At 43.9% G+C, this 19,686-nt stretch overlaps 1 protein-coding gene across 1 annotated transcript; it reads right to left on the bottom strand.

The window, feature by feature from the left end:
• Window positions 1-964: 964 nt before the first annotated feature.
• Window positions 965-18,969, bottom strand: clic4 (chloride intracellular channel 4). Its single transcript, XM_082516748.1, has 6 exons — window positions 18,623-18,969; window positions 8,019-8,128; window positions 4,826-4,951; window positions 4,392-4,498; window positions 3,430-3,611; window positions 965-2,788 (listed from the first exon to the last, which is right to left on the bottom strand). The coding sequence occupies exons 1-6, from the start codon at window positions 18,689-18,691 to the stop codon at window positions 2,624-2,626; spliced, it is 759 nt and encodes a 252-aa protein (XP_082372874.1). The 5' UTR covers window positions 18,692-18,969; the 3' UTR covers window positions 965-2,623.
• Between the last annotated feature and the right edge of the window lie 717 nt (window positions 18,970-19,686).

Below are 19,686 nucleotides of genomic sequence, written 5' to 3' on the forward strand. Positions count from 1 at the left end.
ACAACTGATCGATCTAAACGCTTTAAACGTCAAAATTGATCATTAGATTTTTTATGACACAACAGTGGTGAGTGTTCCCACCTTCTGCATTTTGTAACTTAACGCGATCTTTCCGTTTTCAAGTTTTGGACATGATTTTGGAGGATATCGTCGCAGTAGCGATTGACTGCAAAGTAAAGCTACTGGAAATGTACAACCCCACATCCGGTCTCAAACCAGGAAGTTAGCATTTTCTCGTGCACAGGGTCAATTAACACACAGTGAAGAAATACTAAATGCATCATGGGAATCCCCCAGCAGCCTGCACCTATTACAGCATAACTAAAGGAGGATATGCTTTAGCAAAAAGGAAAGTTTGAAGCCTAATCTTGAAAGTAGAGATAGTGTCTGTCTCCTGAATCCAAACTGGAAGCTGGTTCCACAGAAGAGGGGCCTGAAAACTGAAGGCTCTGCCTCCCATTCTACTTTTAAATACTCTAGGAACAACAAGTAGGCCTGCAGTGTGAGAGCAAAGTGCTCTAATAGGGTGATATGGTACTACAAGGTCATTAAGATAAGATGGGGCCTGATTATTTAAGAGCTTGTATGTGAGGAGCAGCATTTTGAATTCTGGATTTAACAGGGAGCCAATGAAGGGAAGCCAAAACAGGAGAAATCTGCTCTCTCTTTCTAGTCCCTGTCAGGTTTTTCACACACATCTTGTCCTCTTTTTCATTCCAGCACATCTAGAGTGATGTTAGGGCTTTAACTATGCTTTTCAAATTCATCTTCCTGTTAGAAGAGGGCTCTCCCTCTCCACTTTTATCACCATAGCAGATCTTCACACTGATGGATTCAGACTGTCTTTATCTTACAATATAACGTTTAAGTGAATTTAGCTAGTTTCATTTGGTATCAGATGTTGCTTTGGGCTGTGAAATGTAACTGAAACACTGATGGTTTAAACAAACACACAAGCCCCGAGTGCCAATAAGAAGTTTATTTAATTCAGTCAATATTGTTAAAAAGAAAAAAAAAACAAAAAAAAAAAAACAAAAACCCCAAAAACAATGACATAGCTTGGATATTTTCTTGGTACAACGCCACACTCGCGTTGTCATGAAATGATATCGTAAAACAAAAATCCTTCCTGCGAAACATCTGCAGAGAGAAACGAGTAAGGCAAAGAGGAGATGCGTTCTCTAGTGTTCAAATCCAAGCAGGCAAGAAAAAGGCCCACGTTTCCTCAAAGGTTCAGATGAAATGCTTTAAATTTACAATCTGAGCAATGAAAACAAATATTTACAATTCCCTTCCCATCAGATTTGTTTTATAACAAATTCACGAAAGGAAAAAAAAACAACAACAAAAAAAAAAAAAAAAACAAAACATGGCAAATGGGAGAAAACAAAAACAGGTTTTGCTTTATCCACACTAAAGCACTTTTTGGAGCTACTACATTCACTACCTCGGAGATCGATCTACATACGGACTGATGACAGAAATCTGCACAGCTGTTCCTTCATTGCTACTCTCCTCTATTCTTCTTTTTTAGTCATAAATATCTTTAGAGTTGCTTTTCGCGGTGCTCAACCCAACATTAGTGTCCTTCAACCTGTGTGTTATGAAGCAGGAGACTGAGCGTGTGTGGTTTCTTCATTTGTCATCCACAGTGAGACCAGAATAATGTGCCCCCCCCCCCCCATTTTTGGTTCATAACATATAATCCAAACTATGGCTACAGTAAGCACAATGTGTTCGATATGAGAAGAAACTCTACTGATTAAAACAGCCGCTTTCAAAGGCAATAATAAGCTACATACAGGTGAATATTTCTTAGACCTCAGGCTGCATTTTTCCTGCTGTTACTTCTGCAAGCAGTACGGGAAATTTCCTACAGTTCTACCGAGCTACAAGACTTGTGCCCACTTAGGGCAGTGAGGAAATCAGAGCATGGTTGCCAGGTAGATTTACCTGCAGTTACAAATATTCTCATTTATTTTAAACAGCTCAACATTAAAATAAAGCATCTCAGTTGATATGTCGACCACTTAGGTTTGGATTAGCTTCTATTTTAACCTGTCAAATACTTGAGCCAAAAAACACTGAAGCGTCAACACTGTTTACATGAACAAAGATGAGGGGAAAGAAAAAAAGCTTCTTAGTCTTCAGAAATCCAAGAAACGGACGACAGTGAAATTTAAACAGACGACAGTGAAATACCAGCGTGTGGCCTTTCCCCCTGCATACGGAGGAAAGGTCAGCTTGAAGGTCACTTATCAGGGAGCGCGCTCGACTCCCAGCATCGACAAGCACTGACGTGCACGCCTGGCTGCTTCTCCGTCGCCTCACAACATTCATTGGCAAATGAAAAACAAAAAGCAATTAAAGGGGACAAACATGAGCGAGGGTGATTCAACTAAACAGACCTTCATAATGACCGGAAGAAAAAAAAGAAATGAATGACCAAGGGTTCATGCATGGAGTTCACTCTAGATGAGGAGAGAAGGAAAAGAAGTCCAAAGTTGTTGTTTTTTCCTTTATGGTGAATGAGCACGTCAGTCCCGGTGCCGAGGATGGGGAGGTGCAGGGGAGTATAGAGAGGTGGTGAGGGGATGGAAGGAGGCGGTCGCGACGGAGGAGCTCATTTGACCAGCCTCTTGGCTACGTCTGCGTAGGCGATCTCGATCTCGTTGTCGCTGGGGCAGGTGTTGGTGAACTCTTCGCGCGTGTAGGCGTTGTTCAGGTACTTCCAGATGCCCGTCATCTCTTTGGGGATTTCGAAGCCTCTGTACTTCTTAGTCACCACCTGAAAGAATGACGCGAGTTGTTCAATCACACTGTTGATGCACAAGTTCCAAAAACTCCACAAATATGACACGTTAAAGGTTAACTGTTAAGATTTACCAAGGGAGCTGGGGTAGCTGGGTAATTTTTGAAGCAGAGCAGTGAAAAGTAAAAAGTATAGAGTGGCAACGGCACAACTTCTGATGATGCGCCAATATTTGCTAAAGCATTTTAATATATAACCTGCGGGAAAATGCTCTTAGTATTTTCTTGAAAATTAATTTCTAAAATGATCACAAACTAAGAAAATTAACTGCCCTGTAGAGATAAATTAGGACCTTTAAGTTTATTTCCAGAAGCATGAACAGCAGCCTCATTGCTGGTGACTGAAAAGCTTCAGCTCCGAACAACGAGCCGTTTCTATCCGACCAGCCCGAGCATGCAGGCAGGTGTTCTCCTTTATTCAGATTATTAGCCTGAGAATTACACGAGAACCATTTTCATTTATTCCAGTAATTGAAGCCAGTCCCTCCCTTGCAGGTGCAGCATGAGGCGAGCGTTTCCTCAAGTACAGCTTGTATGCTCTCTTCTTAAAAAACAAACAAACAAACATCTGATTTGGTGGTTAAATGACAACGCCTGCAGGTGTGTTTCATGACCCACCTTAACTATATGCAGTTTGGGCAGCAGGTTACAGTCAGCCAGGGTCATTTCGTCCCCATCCAAGAACTTGCGGTTAGAAACTTTGACGTCTTCTATGCTGTTGTGATCGATCTCATCGGGCAGCGGCGAGCGAAGATACTCGTCCAGCTTCTGCAGGGTCTTTAGCAGCCCGCGCTCTAGAGCTGCAAAGAAGGAGACTGTTACTGCAGAGCAACCACACGGTGGCAGCATTTCATCAAGAGACGCACACAGAGAGCACTTTATAAATATGAGAGCGCTTCAAATGCCGTCTGAAAAGGAATGCACAGGTGATAGTTTGTCCTCATATTCCACCCATCTACAGATACTAAACAATTCATTCCACAAATAGAAAGTATGTCATGAACACATACTAGGTGTAGTGGTTTGACAGTAGATCTAACCCGTAACTTATCACTGAACCATGACATTCACTCTCTAACTCTGTTGACATAGCCTTGGCTTTCACATCCAGCTCACTGTGGTTTGATATTTTCTCAGAGTGGAGATCAGCCAACTAAAACATGATATGATAAGTCTGTTTTTTTACATTCCAAAACATCATACTCCCACATTTCCCCCCAAAGAAGGACACAACGGGATTTCAAAGACAAAGGACTACTTTTTCTTCACATTATTCCAATAAAATATTAAATTTCTGATAATCGTTTACAGACTGTGGGCTACATAAATCTGGAACGAGGGTGAGGTTATGAGCACCAGTTCGCTCTCTGGATCATGGCTGTGCACTTTTCTAGAAAGTTCCAGGTGAGACTGGGAGCGAAAGGACAGGAGGAGGCAGCAGAACAAAAGCGCCGTGTGTTCCCGAGTCAGACTTTAATCCACCAATCCAGGCAGGGCTACCAGTGTCACCTAGCAACCAGTAAAGCACACTACACACTGAAGTCCTGCACCTTCCCGCGTGCATGCGTGTAAAGACTTACCCTCGTTCCCATCTGGTTTGGAGTTCTTGATGTATGCAGAAAACTTGGCAAAGATGTCCATGCCAGCGGTGTTTGACTCTGGATGTCTTGCACCAAGCTTGATGTACCTGCAAAATAAACACATATGAAGCCACGTGTGCTGCAGTTATTTTACGTTTTCTCTGTGCAGACATCATTAGAAAATAAAAATGAGCAAAGAACAGCTCAATAAAAGCTCCATTTACTACTGACAGACACCAACACTATAAGTGGAAGGCTCATAAAATGTGTTGACAATAAAATAAATACTGCAAAACTTTATTTAATCGTCATTTACAATCAACAAAAGGCTCTGTAATTAACTGCTCACGGTGCAGTTAATCATAAGTGGGGGGTGTTTGGTGTCTAGGTGTGGCAAGCAGTCATCGCAGGAGTTTGAAACAGAAAGCACTCACTTGGGCGGGGAGAGAACATCCTCGAGAAACTCCTCGATCTTGTTGACGTCAGTTTTGACCTCGCTGTTGAAGGTGATGAAGGGCGGGTGCGTGCCGGGGGCCAGGTTCTGGAGGTCTGCGGGCTTCCTGGGACACGGAGTGGAGAAATGTCAGTGGGCAGATGAAGGCAGAACCAATCCAGGAGCTCGTTTCTAACATGTAAAATCTGCTTTTATCCCCACAAAAGGAACCAGAGATTTAACTTAATACTGTGTGTATAATATACTGTGTAATTACTTTAAGTTCAAATATTTAAAGGGCTGCGTTTCTGCTGCGTGTTTTTTCAGACCTCTACAACCCCCCCTCCTCCTCCAGCTGGAGCCGCTGTGCTGCGAGTCTGTTTGTGTCCTCTTTTTTCCTCTGTGGCCTTCAAACCAGCACATTTGGTGCCAGATGTCTCTGGCAGGCAGATGAGGCTGACACACAAACAGCAATGAGCATGTGCTGAATGAGTCTTCAGTATAAAAACAACCAAACAGCAGTGACTCTGATGGGTTTGTGGGGACAGTCTAAACAGTGACTGATATTAATAATACCATCAACATCATTCATCCAACAGTGCAGGTTTTTTGAGTCCATGCCCATAATGATGGCGAGCTTTGGGACAAACCATTTAAGGGCAGAAAAAAGGGGAAATTACTTCAACTCTTTGGCATGTCAGGGGGAAGTGACATGCCCACCGATTATCACCAAGGAGCGAGGAAGAAACTGCCTCGAATCACAGAAAAACAGGAGAGCCTTGAAAGACGACAAGAAGAAATAAAACACCATATTTGACTTGGTTGCCATTCTACTGTTGACCCAAAATTACACCAGAATCTGTAGTACAACTAGTCCCACTTTCAGTTAAAATAAATAAAACAATCAGGTTCTTTGCAGGTTTTAAAATGAGAAAACCCCCCCCAAAAAACCCACACATGGCACGTCATGGTGTGTTGTTACCTATTCAACAAAAACCAGACGAACCGCAGAAAGTGTGTGAGACCAAGTACACCCCACCATTCAGTAACTTACAGAATCAGTCTTCTGCTTTGTTCAGATGCAGCTTCGCAAACCCAAACCGAGAGAGGAGGCTTTCTCCCAACTAGGGCTGGGCATATCATACGGTTCACGGTAATATCGGTATAATGTAAGGCAACGATAAGAAAATGAAATATCGCGATAGAATATGGGTAAAACACGCACGCCTTCGTTTTCATACGCACACGGTGGAAAAAGCATGGCGGCGACGGAGAATGAGAAGAGCGAAAGCGGATCGTTAAATGAAATAGAAGAACCAGAATTGGTTTGTAAAAATGCTGCAACTTCAGTGGTGTGGAACTGGTTTAGCTTTCGTCCGTAAGATACACAACAAAGCCCTATATTTGGTAGAGCGTGCTAGCGGGCCGACGTTATTACCGAACCGTTTTTATGTACACGGCGCTCAAAAATGTTTTAGTACGACTTTGCTAAGCTACGAAGCCGCACCGCTTGATGGATTGTCGGAGCATTACGGCTACCGTAGGCAGGAGCCTGGCAGAGTGATACGTACTGTGCTTCAACATAATATTACCGTATTGTGTGTGTATAACCTCTTTTTTAAGTGTTGTGGATATTAAACATGGTTATTCTAGGATATGTCGGCCAGTTTCCAGGGAAATACCTTTTGGTTAAACTGTCAGCGAGGAATTTGCATTGTTACATTTGTATATAACTGTAATGCACATGAAAAACAGCTGCTTGTTTAAGTGAAAATACATTGTTAGTGCAAAAAACCCACCAAAGTTGTAAAGTATTTTGTTTTGCTTCAGCCAAATCGTTATTGCAAATTTTCAAATATATATCGTGATAAATATTTTTGGCCAAATTGCCCTGCCCTACTCCCAACAACCCTTCCAAAGAGGCCACACTTTGCAGTTTTTCCTAACTTTGAACACATGCAGACTGACACCAAGTCAGGAAGTCCAAGCTGCAGCTCGTGGGATTTTTTTTTTTGCAGTTTCCCTGCAGTTCTTGCACTTTTCCACTCAGCACTGCACGGTCTGACGGGGTCAGTATGCTGGGACACCCACTGCTGTGAGGATTCACAGCTGTGTTGAATGTTTGCGACTTGTGAATAATCTCTCTCACTGCAGAATGATGGGCACATTCTTTCACAGACTGATGAGCAGCAGCAGTTGCTTCTCTGAAATTACTGATGTTGTTCCTTCTTGACAGCAAACTGACAGAATTCAGCTTTTATAGCAGTGCTCACACTTCCTGATGATCAGTTACTCAAATGCATTTGATTAACTGGCTGCTACCTACCCAACAGAAACAAAAAGAAACAATAAAATTTTGTTTTTTGCTTCTGCAGCAAATATGGCCTTTCGCCAGCTACAGCAAAAGCAGTGGAGGTTATTCGCTGCCTCACACAGAGACTTTCTACCCGGGAGGAAAATATATGCAAAATACCCAAACCCATGCACTCATCCTGAACGTCAAGGCATGTGTGAAAATTAAGCCACTAGTCAAATGGCTCTCACTTTCCTCCTGTGAGCGGTCTAAAAAAAAAAACAAAAAAACAAAAAAACAAAACAAAACAAAGGAAACACTTTTATCAAATGCATCTCTGCTGTTGCTGCAAAGAATAAACGACACTGTGGAAACCAGGGTCGGTAATCTTAAAAATCTAAAGACACAAAGAGAGACTGCAGAAACCAGGCGTCCATCTGACTGGTGGATACAGCTCAAAATAATCAGGCCTAACAAGTGGATAAACATTTAGGGAGTATTTAGATGAATCATACAGACGGAAACGTAGTCTGTTTGGAGCTCCTAGTACTGGAATCCACATGTGAAAGTGTGTTGGCTTGCAGCTGGCAAGGAAAAACAAAATTGCAGAGGATCACTGATCCCAGTGGTTTTTTAAAAAAAAGACAGTTGCCCAACAAATTCTAGGCAGGAAGTGAGCAGAGTCAAGAATCTTAAAATAACCTCTCCAGAGTCTGAATGTTTAGTTTCCCCCAATTTTCCCTGGCCTGGGAAGGGGTCATGGGAAAACCAAATAAGCAGTGGGGAAGCAGCGAGTGTGTCAGAGGTGGGGCTGGGAAACACCCAGGAACGCTCCAGTAGGCTAACAAAGAAGGAAAAGTGATGGAACAGATGATTATAGAGGAAAGAGAACAGCGCTCACCTCTTTAGATCCACAGTAGTGACGTTGAAGACGACTCCTTTCAGCCACAGAATCATGAAGAGTCTCTGGGAGAAGGGGCAGTTCCCAATGCTCTCGCCATCACTTCCTGCCTTCAACAAACACACAGACAGAGGAGCAGGATTAACCACCAGAAACATATTCCAGGTACCAGTCCTGAGAACTGAGTACACAAAAGATGGGTGGAAGCATCTCACATTTAATTACCACTGGCATACAACCCAATCTAGCAGACAAAGATCTAAAAGCACCTATGACTGGTTCCCATGGCCGACAGCACTTTGCTTACTGTTTAGTCCAAAACACAAACAGGTCCTGATAACCTTTTCAGCTGTACTGCACAACCTGGGCGCTTTGCTGCGCTCACCCACAGGGGCCCGTTTCACACAATGACTCTTTCAGACTCGAGCAGGAGGCAAAGACTGACGAACAAACTCACATGCCTTTGAAGGCGTCTGCACACTTCCCCCTTCCATTTGGAGAACCACAGCCTAAGAGAAACAGGAAACTTGTAGAGTGATTAAGGCTCAGATAGCCTTGTGCTTCCTTCTTAGCCAGACTGCACAAAAACAAGGCCGAGTTGTGGGGGGAACGAGATCAATGGAAGTGGTGTGCGCTCCAAATGAATGACGCACACTCATCGTTTAGCGATGGGAAGGAGCGCGGTAAAGACGCTATTTGGATATTAAATTTAATCTGTTTCAAACAAACAAATCAATAGCAGCTCAGCTTAAGTACTGTAAAACTAGGGAATGATGCAGCAAATTAATCTGCGCACAAACACACACAGCAGGCTGTTTTATTAGTTTTACACCACATGGGCACAAATATCATCTGGACTCCACATCAGAAGGCAGAGTAAGCGTTTCATCTGATTAAGAGTTTTACACGGTGTCATAAAGAAATCCTGCTTCCTTTCTTTTCTTAATTGTCATTTTTAAAAACATGCATTGAGAAAAATGGCATTTTCTTTGTTCTTCCTCTTCAATATTCACAAAAGCAGACACACAACAACCTCCATCATCCAGCTCGTGCGCTCTGTGGTGACCAACCCTGCCAAGCTATTCTATTAACAAGGACATACATGGAGGTCATTGAAACCCTGGCACTCTGGAATTCACTCATTCATTCAGTGGATGACTGTAGCAGAGCCTCTGAATAAGCTGAATGTCATTTATTTTTTGTTGTCTGCCTCGTGTGACGTCACTCGCTGCTCATTCCCTTCAGCTTTGCTTCTTTCGTCCTTTTCAGCCTTTTTCCACCTGCACAGAGGCGTCTGCTATACCAAGTAATGCAAAAGATATACAAATCACACATAAATACCACCGATTTGCAAAAGGGTGCTGAATGAACATAAGATTCAAATGATTTTTAACTTTAACAAATATATATTTGTAAATGTCAGATCTGCAGGTCCTCAATAGGGCACTTTGTTGTGCAGGGTTCAGTCAGTGCAGCAGCTCCTTGCTGGCTGGCTGCTGTTGTCCTCTGTGTGACGCCCAGTGAGACGGCTCTGTTTGATCTGCCTGCTGGCTCCCATTGTACTGCCACTGTTCTCTCCCTCTCTGAATTCAATTTCTGAAAAGCTTGGATTAGATCACTGCCATTGTTTAGCAAATGAAAGTCCCCTTTTCACATTACACGATTCAATTCCAAAATAAGGCTTTAGCCCTGAGGTGCTGGACTAGCATTAGCTGAACCTAAGGGGATCAGAAATACATCAATGGGATGATTACTCCATTTTCCCCGCAGCGCTACACCTACAGAGAAGCATTCAGGTCTGCATCAAGGGTGGTAACGCAGCACAGCAACTGTTCCCATGGCAATGGCCAGAACGTATGACATGGAAAGCAATGCATGCATTGTGAAAAGGATTACAATGCACAGGTGAGCGGTCTGCAGCCGGCTCTCTTTTGGTGGTGATAAAATGCAAATACACTGTTGAATGTCATTTGTAAAGATGTTACCACTCAGTGAACCGCTTTCAAGGAGAGTTCATCAGAGTTCTGCAGGTCGAGTGGTGAGACAGGAGGCCACAGCAGCTGAGAAAGACATTTCATTTTTTCCTTCCTGTCTCAGTGCGATTTCAGGTTCTGGGCATTCAGACTCCTACTCTCTGGACTCTGCAGCAGAGCAGGCTGCAGACACAGAGAGAGAGATTACAGGAAACCAGAAGGAAACTGGGGATCATGTGGTGCTAACCAACAGGAGGGAGAACAAGTGGTAACGGATGCTTAAAGCGTGACGAAGAGGAAAGATAGTAAGCTTCAGTGTGCTTTTTGGCCCTCTTGTTTCTTCCTCCTCCTTCTCTTCCCTCTTTATCCCTTACCCCTTATCCTGGGCCCCTCTGTGGAGTCAGAGGGGGGTTGGGCATTCGGAGAGGAGGGAGAAACTATTCCAGAAATGTCCTGTTCCTCCCGCCGAAGATGGCGCTTTGTTTAGTTTAAGCAGTGATGCTGGCGGAGCTGCATTTCCGACGTGCTCCTCGGGAGCAGCTGCTAGGCACTAAATGAACTGTAAGAACGGCTTTTGATTGACATTTTAAGCACTTCTGCTTTTAAAATAGCCGAAATAAATCCAGAAGGATCAGAAAACCTTAGATTTCGTGTTTTTCTTCTAATATGGAGCCTATGGGCCCAACTGACACTTTCCAGAAAGCCTATATTAAGGTGTGACATTCAGGAAAGGGCTTCAACACAAAGCACTTTCTGTTTGTAGATCGTCAGGTACGTCATCAGCTAGCAGGCAAAAAAAAGGCAATAAAACTCTGGAGTTAGGGGAGAAAATCTTTAGAAGGCAAAGCCCACGAGTTTGGAAAGAAGCACATTTTACAAGTAGTACACAGATTCACACAAATCGGCTGCAATAACGTTTGGCCCACAGCAGCAACAGCTGACTGCTGCCAACAGGCTCTCCAGCTTTATTTTAGGCTCAGTGGATGGTAAGTCAGCAGATGCTTGTTTATTTAATCCCAGCGCACACAGCTGCTTGATGAAGGGTGTGAGTCATGTTTAATCTTGGATGTTATCTAGGAGTTCAGGACAGCGTGACGCATCGATGAGCACATTGAGGGTGGGTCTGGGTGGGCAAACACACGCAGCCTTCTCCAGCCAGTGAGATCATACCTCTTATCACTTTGCCTTTCTTCGTGGAGCCAGTGATGTAACAACTAAGCCAAAACACAAGTCAAAGTAACAGAAGACGACAACACACAAAGTGGTCCTTTCTACCAGCCACTCCCACAAACTCAAGTTTTCCTTGCTAGCAAAAGAATTCCAAGACACAGCAAGTTGACCAAACCGATATTTAGAACAAAACACACAGAGGAATGCAGGCAGCGGTACCCAGGACAACCGGCACAAACTGGCTCCAAGTGTGTGACATGGAGGGAGTGCACACTAGTTTCCGTTAAATCAAAGAGAGCAAGTCATCTTTTATAGCCTGGAAAGCCCAGGTGAGCTGCATCAGCTGATGACCTTCTCATGTCAGCCAATTACCAGCAGGAGTAGGCCAGGACTTCCTTGGGGACACTGGAAGGGCCATGACAAGCAGCCAACTCGTCTTGAACGCGCTGAGGTCACACCGCTCATCGCTTCCTCATCGACGTTTTTTCCTATTGGATGGTTCAACATTACTTCCCTTGCCAGGCGTCAGCGGGGATATTAGCAAAGTGTCATGTTTCTTTGTGTATTATTGTACAACGCCAGCTCATGGTTGGCTCTCAGATGCTACACAGCCACCCCTCACTAGCCTGGGCTGCACCCCAGGAGATCGAATCAAGTAAGGTGGAAATTACTTTTCAACATCCTTCATTTCCAACATCAAAGCACTGCAGAACCACGCTGGGTTGTGAGGCTTTCATCCACCTTAAAGTGGGGATAACACTCAGTTGAGACCTCTTTGAAATCTACATGAAGTGCATAGCTGGTGCTGTGCAGTGTAATATCCTCCTCTTGTAAATATGGTTTTTAATCCCAACAATCTCCATACCCTCATGATCACAAATAAATAAATAAAATTAAAAGTTAGAAGGCATTTAAAGATCTCCACGAAGCCTCTCACTCTAGCAGACCTGCACACCTGAAACTATAACATGAAGTCGAGTCTGTGTGCAGTTTTATCCACAAAAATCCACTCAAACGTTTAAAATGCATTTTCTTTACTTAAGAATCTGATTAATGGTTTCAAATCATCTAAAGTCACACGCAGTATCCGTAGAGACAACGTTCAACTTCATCCATCCATCGCCTGTTGTGTGTCATATTTAAATCACTAAGCCAGTCAGGAACCTGGTAATGTCGCCCAACAGATCTCAGCAGTGATGACAAGGATTCCTGAACGTTTCATTGCCATCTGAGCTCTTAAAGATGGCTGTACTTTTAACTGGGACGCAAGGTATCCTTTTATCCACTGCAGTCCAATAACATTTTACAACCTGGCACATAAAAGAGTTGCTCAATGTGCAACAACACCTTTCTCTCACTCACAGAAAGGCTCTCATCATTATCTAAGACAGACATTCCTTTTCTAGAGCAGCGGTGTGATATCACAGCTTCTACAGTGAGCAGCTGAGGACAATGATCCTGTTCATGCTGGGCCCAGTCCTCCCAATCTCTGCTCACCGCCTAATTTTAGTAACGTGGCGGCCCTCGCCTTCCCCTCCCCGCACTTCACATTCTAAATAGGTTGGGCTGCTCAGCGAGTTCAAGCCACACTTGACCGAATAAGGAACTGACGAAGTAGCGAGCTCTGGAGCTCGGCTGCTTCGACACACTGCAGGAATGTCCGTTTGAGGGTGGGCAGCCCTGCTAGCGTCATGGCAGCGCCTCTCCCTGTTTGCTGGACACACACTCACACACATATAGGCCAAGGTAGGATTAAAAGAAGCTGGACCCAAAAACTGCCCGCTGTTTGTCAGCTTACGCTGGCATTGAATGATTAAGCTAAACAGAGTCAGGCTGGAATTCATGAGACACACTGTCAGACATGGCAGGGTGAGGGTCAGCTAAAGAACCACAGCCAATTTTAGTATTTAACAATGTAAAATAACTGAAAATACAGAAGTTCTGCTGTAGCATTTTCTCCAGAAACTTTCCTAGTTGTACATGAACTGACTCTGTATATGTCACCGCCTTATTCATAAGCTGACTTCTATGAATAAGACACCAAAAGGAATAAAAACAATAATATGTTCTTATTTTATTTGGAAAGGATCTAATTTTTATCAAGTTTTATTTAAGAATAAAATAAAAATCTGTTTTAAAAACTTTTACACACAAACTATCCAGTGTTTGGACTTCTGAGACATTTTATAGACCAAGCTGATCATAAAGAAGATATAAAAACATAAAGTAGATTATGGATAACAAAAAAAAAAAACAACAACAAAAAAAACAAAACAGCATTTTTATGTTAATACCAAGCAGCCTGTCAAGTCTGCCCAAATAAATCAATCTGAATTCAGCAGCCGTTTGATGAAAATCAGAAAAAGTAAGAAATGAAGAAGAGCAATAGTTCAACATGTGAAGTAAGTTTTAGGTACTTAAAAGGGTTCCTGGCAAACTGACCAAATCAACCGGTCAGATTTGACCTCCTGGTTGAATCACTCCAACCTGAGACACTGTGGGTGCCCGAGCGCGCAGGGGAGTCGGATTCGGCTGGGACATGGAAACATCGCAACATCCTCTCTGTGGCTGTGACTCAGGCTGACATCACTCAGGGGAAAACTTAAGACTTCCACTGAGACACAGGCCTACTGTTCACAGTCAGATTCAGTGGAAAGTTGTGGAAAGCTGACGTCTAAATGAGGCTTACTCTTGCTGTGGCAATGATGTAAGTTTACTGAATAACCAGAGGAGATAAGCAGCAGCCAGGTCAGGTTTCTCCAGGCCCAGGGTGAGTGGAAGTGATGAGTAATGCAGATCCAAAATGAAGGCAGAGCAGACAGTAAATGTGGGAGACGAGCATGAACCGACTGACTCCTCGCTCTGCTGTTTTTTTTCCAAGTATCTAATACAAACAATAAGCTGCATACTCAGGTTGGCCCCGACCCCACCTCTGCAAAAATTTCACTGACCATAAAGGGAGACGCGCTCTTACTCGCAAACACAAAAGCCAAATGTTTGCGTTGTTCCTGCCCGTTTCTCCTCACACTTTCCTTTGAAATGACACAAAACTGGTTCCTGAAAAAGCCTTTAACAGTAAACTTGAAGTCTGCCTGCACAGTGATGTAATTAAAGCAACCCCGAACCCTGTAGTGATTTCTTCAGGACAAAAGCCCTGTCTAGACAGCTATGACCCTTTGGCATCAACACATCCTTAGTGTGCCATTACCACACATGCCAGATACATATATGGCAGCAGAAGCCCAGACCGTGGCTACACAAACACCAGCCACATCATCAGGATAGACTCTGACCCACCGGCGAGCTGCATTTCAGTGCCTGTCTGGTGCATGATCAACAGTTTTTGTTTTACACCATCATAAAAATCTAACATGCAAAACACTCATGGACAAGCCTGACTTTGCATTTCCACATATACAAATGTTTGCCGCAAGCAAAGCATCAAGTCAGCAATAAGCATGCACCTTCATCAATGATTGGGATTACAGTCAGTACTGATGTAGTGCATGTAGTTTAACCTCTGAAAATAAAGGTAATAGAGGAGCTACAGCCAGAGGCTGCGGCAGGTACAGCCTTAACAATAATAGTATAACACATGACTCAGTGATTGGATCCATTCCGTGCTGCTCTGGACTGACCTCATTTCCGGTCATTGAAAAATGCTTTATTAACCATCGGCTTCCTGACTGAACAGCACAGAAATGAGACCAGCTCTTCCGCCCCTCAATGAGATGACTCAAGCTTTTAAATTTGAACATCATTTACATAAGAGCCATTTATTTAGGTACAACTAGGGCCGTGTTGCTTAAGTACATGTTATAGTCCACTGGCAAGAACATAAATTAACTTCTGAGTGGTTCCAAAGCCCCAGTTCAGATTGGTGTAATAACACACTGCCAGATCGATTAGGCCAGTGGCCAGAGAGTCAGTCAACCAGACAGTTACAAAGAAGAAGTTGTGACAGGCCAGGTGCTGCAAAAGCAAGTCCATGGTGCAGAAACGAGGACACACAGCACAAGCTCAGCAAGCTCCACACCACTAACAAGCCATTAATCTCTGTCCTCTAACTCAAGATGCTGACTGCAGCGTTACTCACAAAAAATAAAGCGCTCTATTGATTTTCCTATAAAGAAACAGCACTTAGCTCCCTAGAATACCACCCGAGGGACAAAGGAACGGTTTATTTTATGCTGAAAAGAAAAACAATAAATGGAACCTCGCTGCTAAGGGTAGCGATACTAAACCTTTCAAACTACCGACATTTTAACGGTTACAGCTTTTGGGTGAGCAGTGCATTGTTACGAGCCGCAGTATATAAGCCATGCATCTGACCGTCACATGCTCCAACTGATTGCACAACATGATGAGCCGATCTTGGCCAGGCCTGCAAACAGCTCAGAGTGTAACGCGTTAAGATGAAGTTAAACCCGAGCTGTCATTGTTCTCTTTTACAGACCGAGCTAACAACGTTTTAGCCTCCTTGACCGCACAGAAGCGCTGCATAGCTGTGAACTCCTCTCTGGGCTTTGTAGGCCTTCATCTCCACTGTAAACAGTCTGCCACCCAGACCTAAAAGCACTTCTTGAACATGTTTTCAACCTCTGCTGGCCTGAGAGCTGGAAGCAGCATAAGGCTTTGCGACCGGTCGTGTGACCCTGGCACAGTCTCAGCCAGCAGACGCACAAATGCGAGTGGAGATAAAGGCTGTTTGTTTCCTTTGGCTCATCTATATTCCACTCACTGTCATCCACCCATGATCATATGCTGGTGCAGAATGACTCATTTGCATGCATGTCCCAAATTAATTCAGAGAATCTTCGTAAGGAAAATTGAATAAAACATACAGAATCATTTGAGTGCAAGTTATGAACACAAAAACAACAATGAAGAATGTAAAGAACCAGCATGGCTGTGCTCCCATCTTATGCACAGCTTTGCATTTACATGTTGTTGCTGCATCCTGTCACCAGGTGGCAGTACCAAAAACATGTGGAATAACCATAAACAGAATAAGGTTAGAGGAGAGTCGCCTTCTACCGTGATAGCCCCCAAAACCAGCAGAAGGGTTGGAGCTGAATGCCATCAGGGCGGGAAAGCTGATCGTCAGAGAAGGAGATGAAGTTGGCGAGGAAATAATGTGAGAACCGTTGAAGAGCAGAATGATTGTGTTAAATGTGAGGATTTAGAGGTTGCAAGTGTGAATCTTTCAGGTTACATTTGTAGCCCGAGCCCGACTGACCAATCACATTTAAGCAGAGGTTAGTTTTATTCACAGAAAAGCCCAACAGTTGGCGTGACCATGGAAAGGGGACCGACAGGAGACAGCACCATTACCACAAAACACTGATCTGCAATGCTCTGCACTTAGGTCAAAGCAGTCTAATGTGCTCCCAAGTCTGGATGATGTCGTGATTAAGAGGAACAATTTCAAATAAATACAAATACAAAAGATAGATACAAGCTTTATTCTCCCATTTAATTACGACATCTCATTTAGTATTCTAATGTGTTGGGTGGATGCTAGGAAGTCACCCTCCACAGCCCAACAGCTACTTGTGATCAAAAACAATATCTAACCTGCTGCGCTGTGATGAGGTCAAGGGTCGATCCTCCCACTTACAAAGTCATCACATTGTGCTGATGTGACAGAGCAATAAACGGAGACAACACGAGCTTCACCTCCCCACCCTCGATGAGCCCACTCCAAGTGTTCCCATAGCAGTTTGACAACTGTTGCTATAAACACTGGTGGTAAAAAGCTGCAAGATAATCGAACAGTCTCTGAACTGGGTGAGCCAGCTACTTTTAATGAGTAAACAGTGTTGACGCCTCTCAATCTATAGACATGGACACTGTGGCAACTGATATTACGGAAGCATAATTAGTCAGCTTTGATATGTGGCAGAGGCCTAACAGATCTGACAGCTGTGTGTGGAGAGCACACACACACACACACACACACTTTGTTATCAGCTGTTCCCAGAGGCCCAGCTAACAGCAATGTGCCTATGGCAACCTGCATGCCAGCCATTGTCTCCCATGGCTGTGTTTAATGCAACACAGTGAAAACGGCTGCATGAATAATAGATGTGTACAAGTCAAACTCTGGTACATGCAACACGGAGCCATGTGAGAGGGAGTGAAGGGAAACGCTAGCACACTTCCACGCAGACGTGTCCAGAAGATACACAATGAAGAAACTTCTGGCTGCGCGGGCTAGAAAGGGAGGGGTTGGGAGGGAAGAGCCGGCCACAAGTGCAAACCTTCCAGGCCTCGGGATGATGTAACCTCTCCTGTAGGCAGTGAAATGCAGTAGTAGAAGCAGCACTGGACGGTTTGTTCCTGTAGTTTTACGCTGAGGAGACCTCCTCTTTAAACTCAGAGTCTACAAAAGCACCACAAACAGGACGGAGGCGGGGTTTGTACTGCATCCAACTGATATGATGTAATGGAGGTGGTTCTCCTAGATAGGGATCCCTTTATAAATTGGGCTTATCGAGGGTAATTGCTCTCATATGTAGCATGTATCAGTGTTTTCAAAGCCGCAATCATCCACTGTTACTGTTATGAGCCTGCCGTTTTGGTCAGTGACACCCTAACGTACCAACACCCATAAACTCCACCACCTAATTCGCTACCCCACAGCCTCCTCCCACTACCCCAGCCCCCTTCAGTCCCAGTGTGCTTCTCCCTCTATTCTTCCTGGTGCCATTTTCCCGCTCTGGGAAGCATCAGGCTCAAAGAAAGAAAGAAAAAAAAAACAAAAAAAAAAAAACAGGCATCCACCGCCACCACCTCCACCAGGGTCTCCACTGAGCAGGAGATCATCCATTAAGCTACCCAACTGCCCGCTTTAAACAATTTTAATGAAAATGCACCAACAGCATTGTCTGCCACACACTTTCTTTTGTGTGTGAAACAAAGCTGGAAAACTGGTGAAGCAGTTTGTCCTTCAGGCTCTTTGTTGCTTTGGTGAACCAAACATCAAACACCCTGCACTCTTATTTAAAGCTGAACCAGGGTCAGTTCTCATACCATCTACCACTTAGTGCCCCAAACACGAAAATGCAGCTGCAGCATGTATCCCACTGTCGGGTGGACTCTTGTGAAGCACAGCTGCCGGGCTTTTGTTGCAGAATTAGCGCCCAGTTTTCAGCACGGCAGGTTGATCTGCACCCACGCTGAGGGGTGGAGAGGTGGGAGATGGCCGTATCCGCCCTGCTGGTGACACTGCGGGCTCCACATGGCCACAATGGCAAAGAGGTTTATGGATGTAAATGAACATGTAGCTCCGAGCCTCTCAAACACACGCCTCCATACAGCCGTCCTGCGTGGAGACACTATATGTGCAAATCTCTAACATTACTCGCTTTCGAGGCAGAAATAAAGCGCGTGAGAGCACAATGCGCAGATGTGGGTTAAGCCAAGTGAGAGAGAGAAAAACTTATCCTGCGGTCTTACCTTCACAAACAGCTCGATAACGGGCTCATTATCCGCCTTCACTCCGTTCTGCGGGACCGACAGCGACATGGTAGCTGCTGCTCTGAAGTTTCTCCTCACAAAGATGAGTTTTCCCCGCTACCACGCCCGACTTAGCTCTTATCCGCCTCCCCCCTTTTTTGCGCACTCAATCCCGAAGACGCCTTTTTCTTCCCTCCAGGTTCTGCAGAGCAAAGCGGACCAGAGCAGCGGCGCCTTCCAGACAACAGAAATGTTTCCAGGCTACACACGTACGGCTGACCCGTCACAGGATCTATCTGCTGGGTGGGTGGTGATGGTGACGAGGACGGCGTGAAGAAGCTACGGGAATATTTAAAGCGTGACGTCATCAGCGGGGAGGGTTGGAGGTGGAGGGAGTCCGGTCGCTAAGGATCCCAGTAAAACGCAGGGGCGTTTCCAGGACTTTCATAGGGGTGGCACAGGCACCATAAAAAAGTAGTATCATTGTTTGTTTGTTTTTAACATTCAGTAAGTCAGTTGAAATAATAGTTATATCTATCTATCTATCTATCTATCTATCTATTACAGAAAAGGATTAGGGCCACTGGGGAAAAAAAAGTGGGCACGTCTTTTTTCTTCTTCTTTTCCTAAATTCTGAGAAAAAAGTCAGAATCCTTTCCTTTGTTGTAAATATACATTTAAATACATTTTTTAAATTTTTAAATATTTTCCTTTTTAAAAAATTATATAATAATAAAATAATTTAATTTAATAATTTTTCCTTTATTTTAATTTCAGCTTACTTTTTATCTTATTTAAATATTTGGGTCTATTCTGTTTTATTGTAAGCTGCAGGCATTGCTGCTTGAAAGAAGGCATTAAGTTTTAGAGAAATCAGTCAAATTCAAAGTTCTGCTGCTGACTCGAGAAGCAGTTTTTCTATACAGAAACTGCTTTTATGAACAGGTCGTTCAATAAAGGACTCTTCACTGATGTTGAGTTATCAGAGTTCTGGGTGAGGAAAAACTAAACCTTGGACTTAATCTTAATGATATTTTTAAAAAATCAAGCAGAACCTAGAGTCA

The sequence above is a fragment of the Aulonocara stuartgranti genome (assembly GCF_965226115.1).
Source record: "Aulonocara stuartgranti genome assembly, chromosome: 19".
NCBI lineage: Eukaryota > Metazoa > Chordata > Actinopteri > Cichliformes > Cichlidae > Aulonocara > Aulonocara stuartgranti.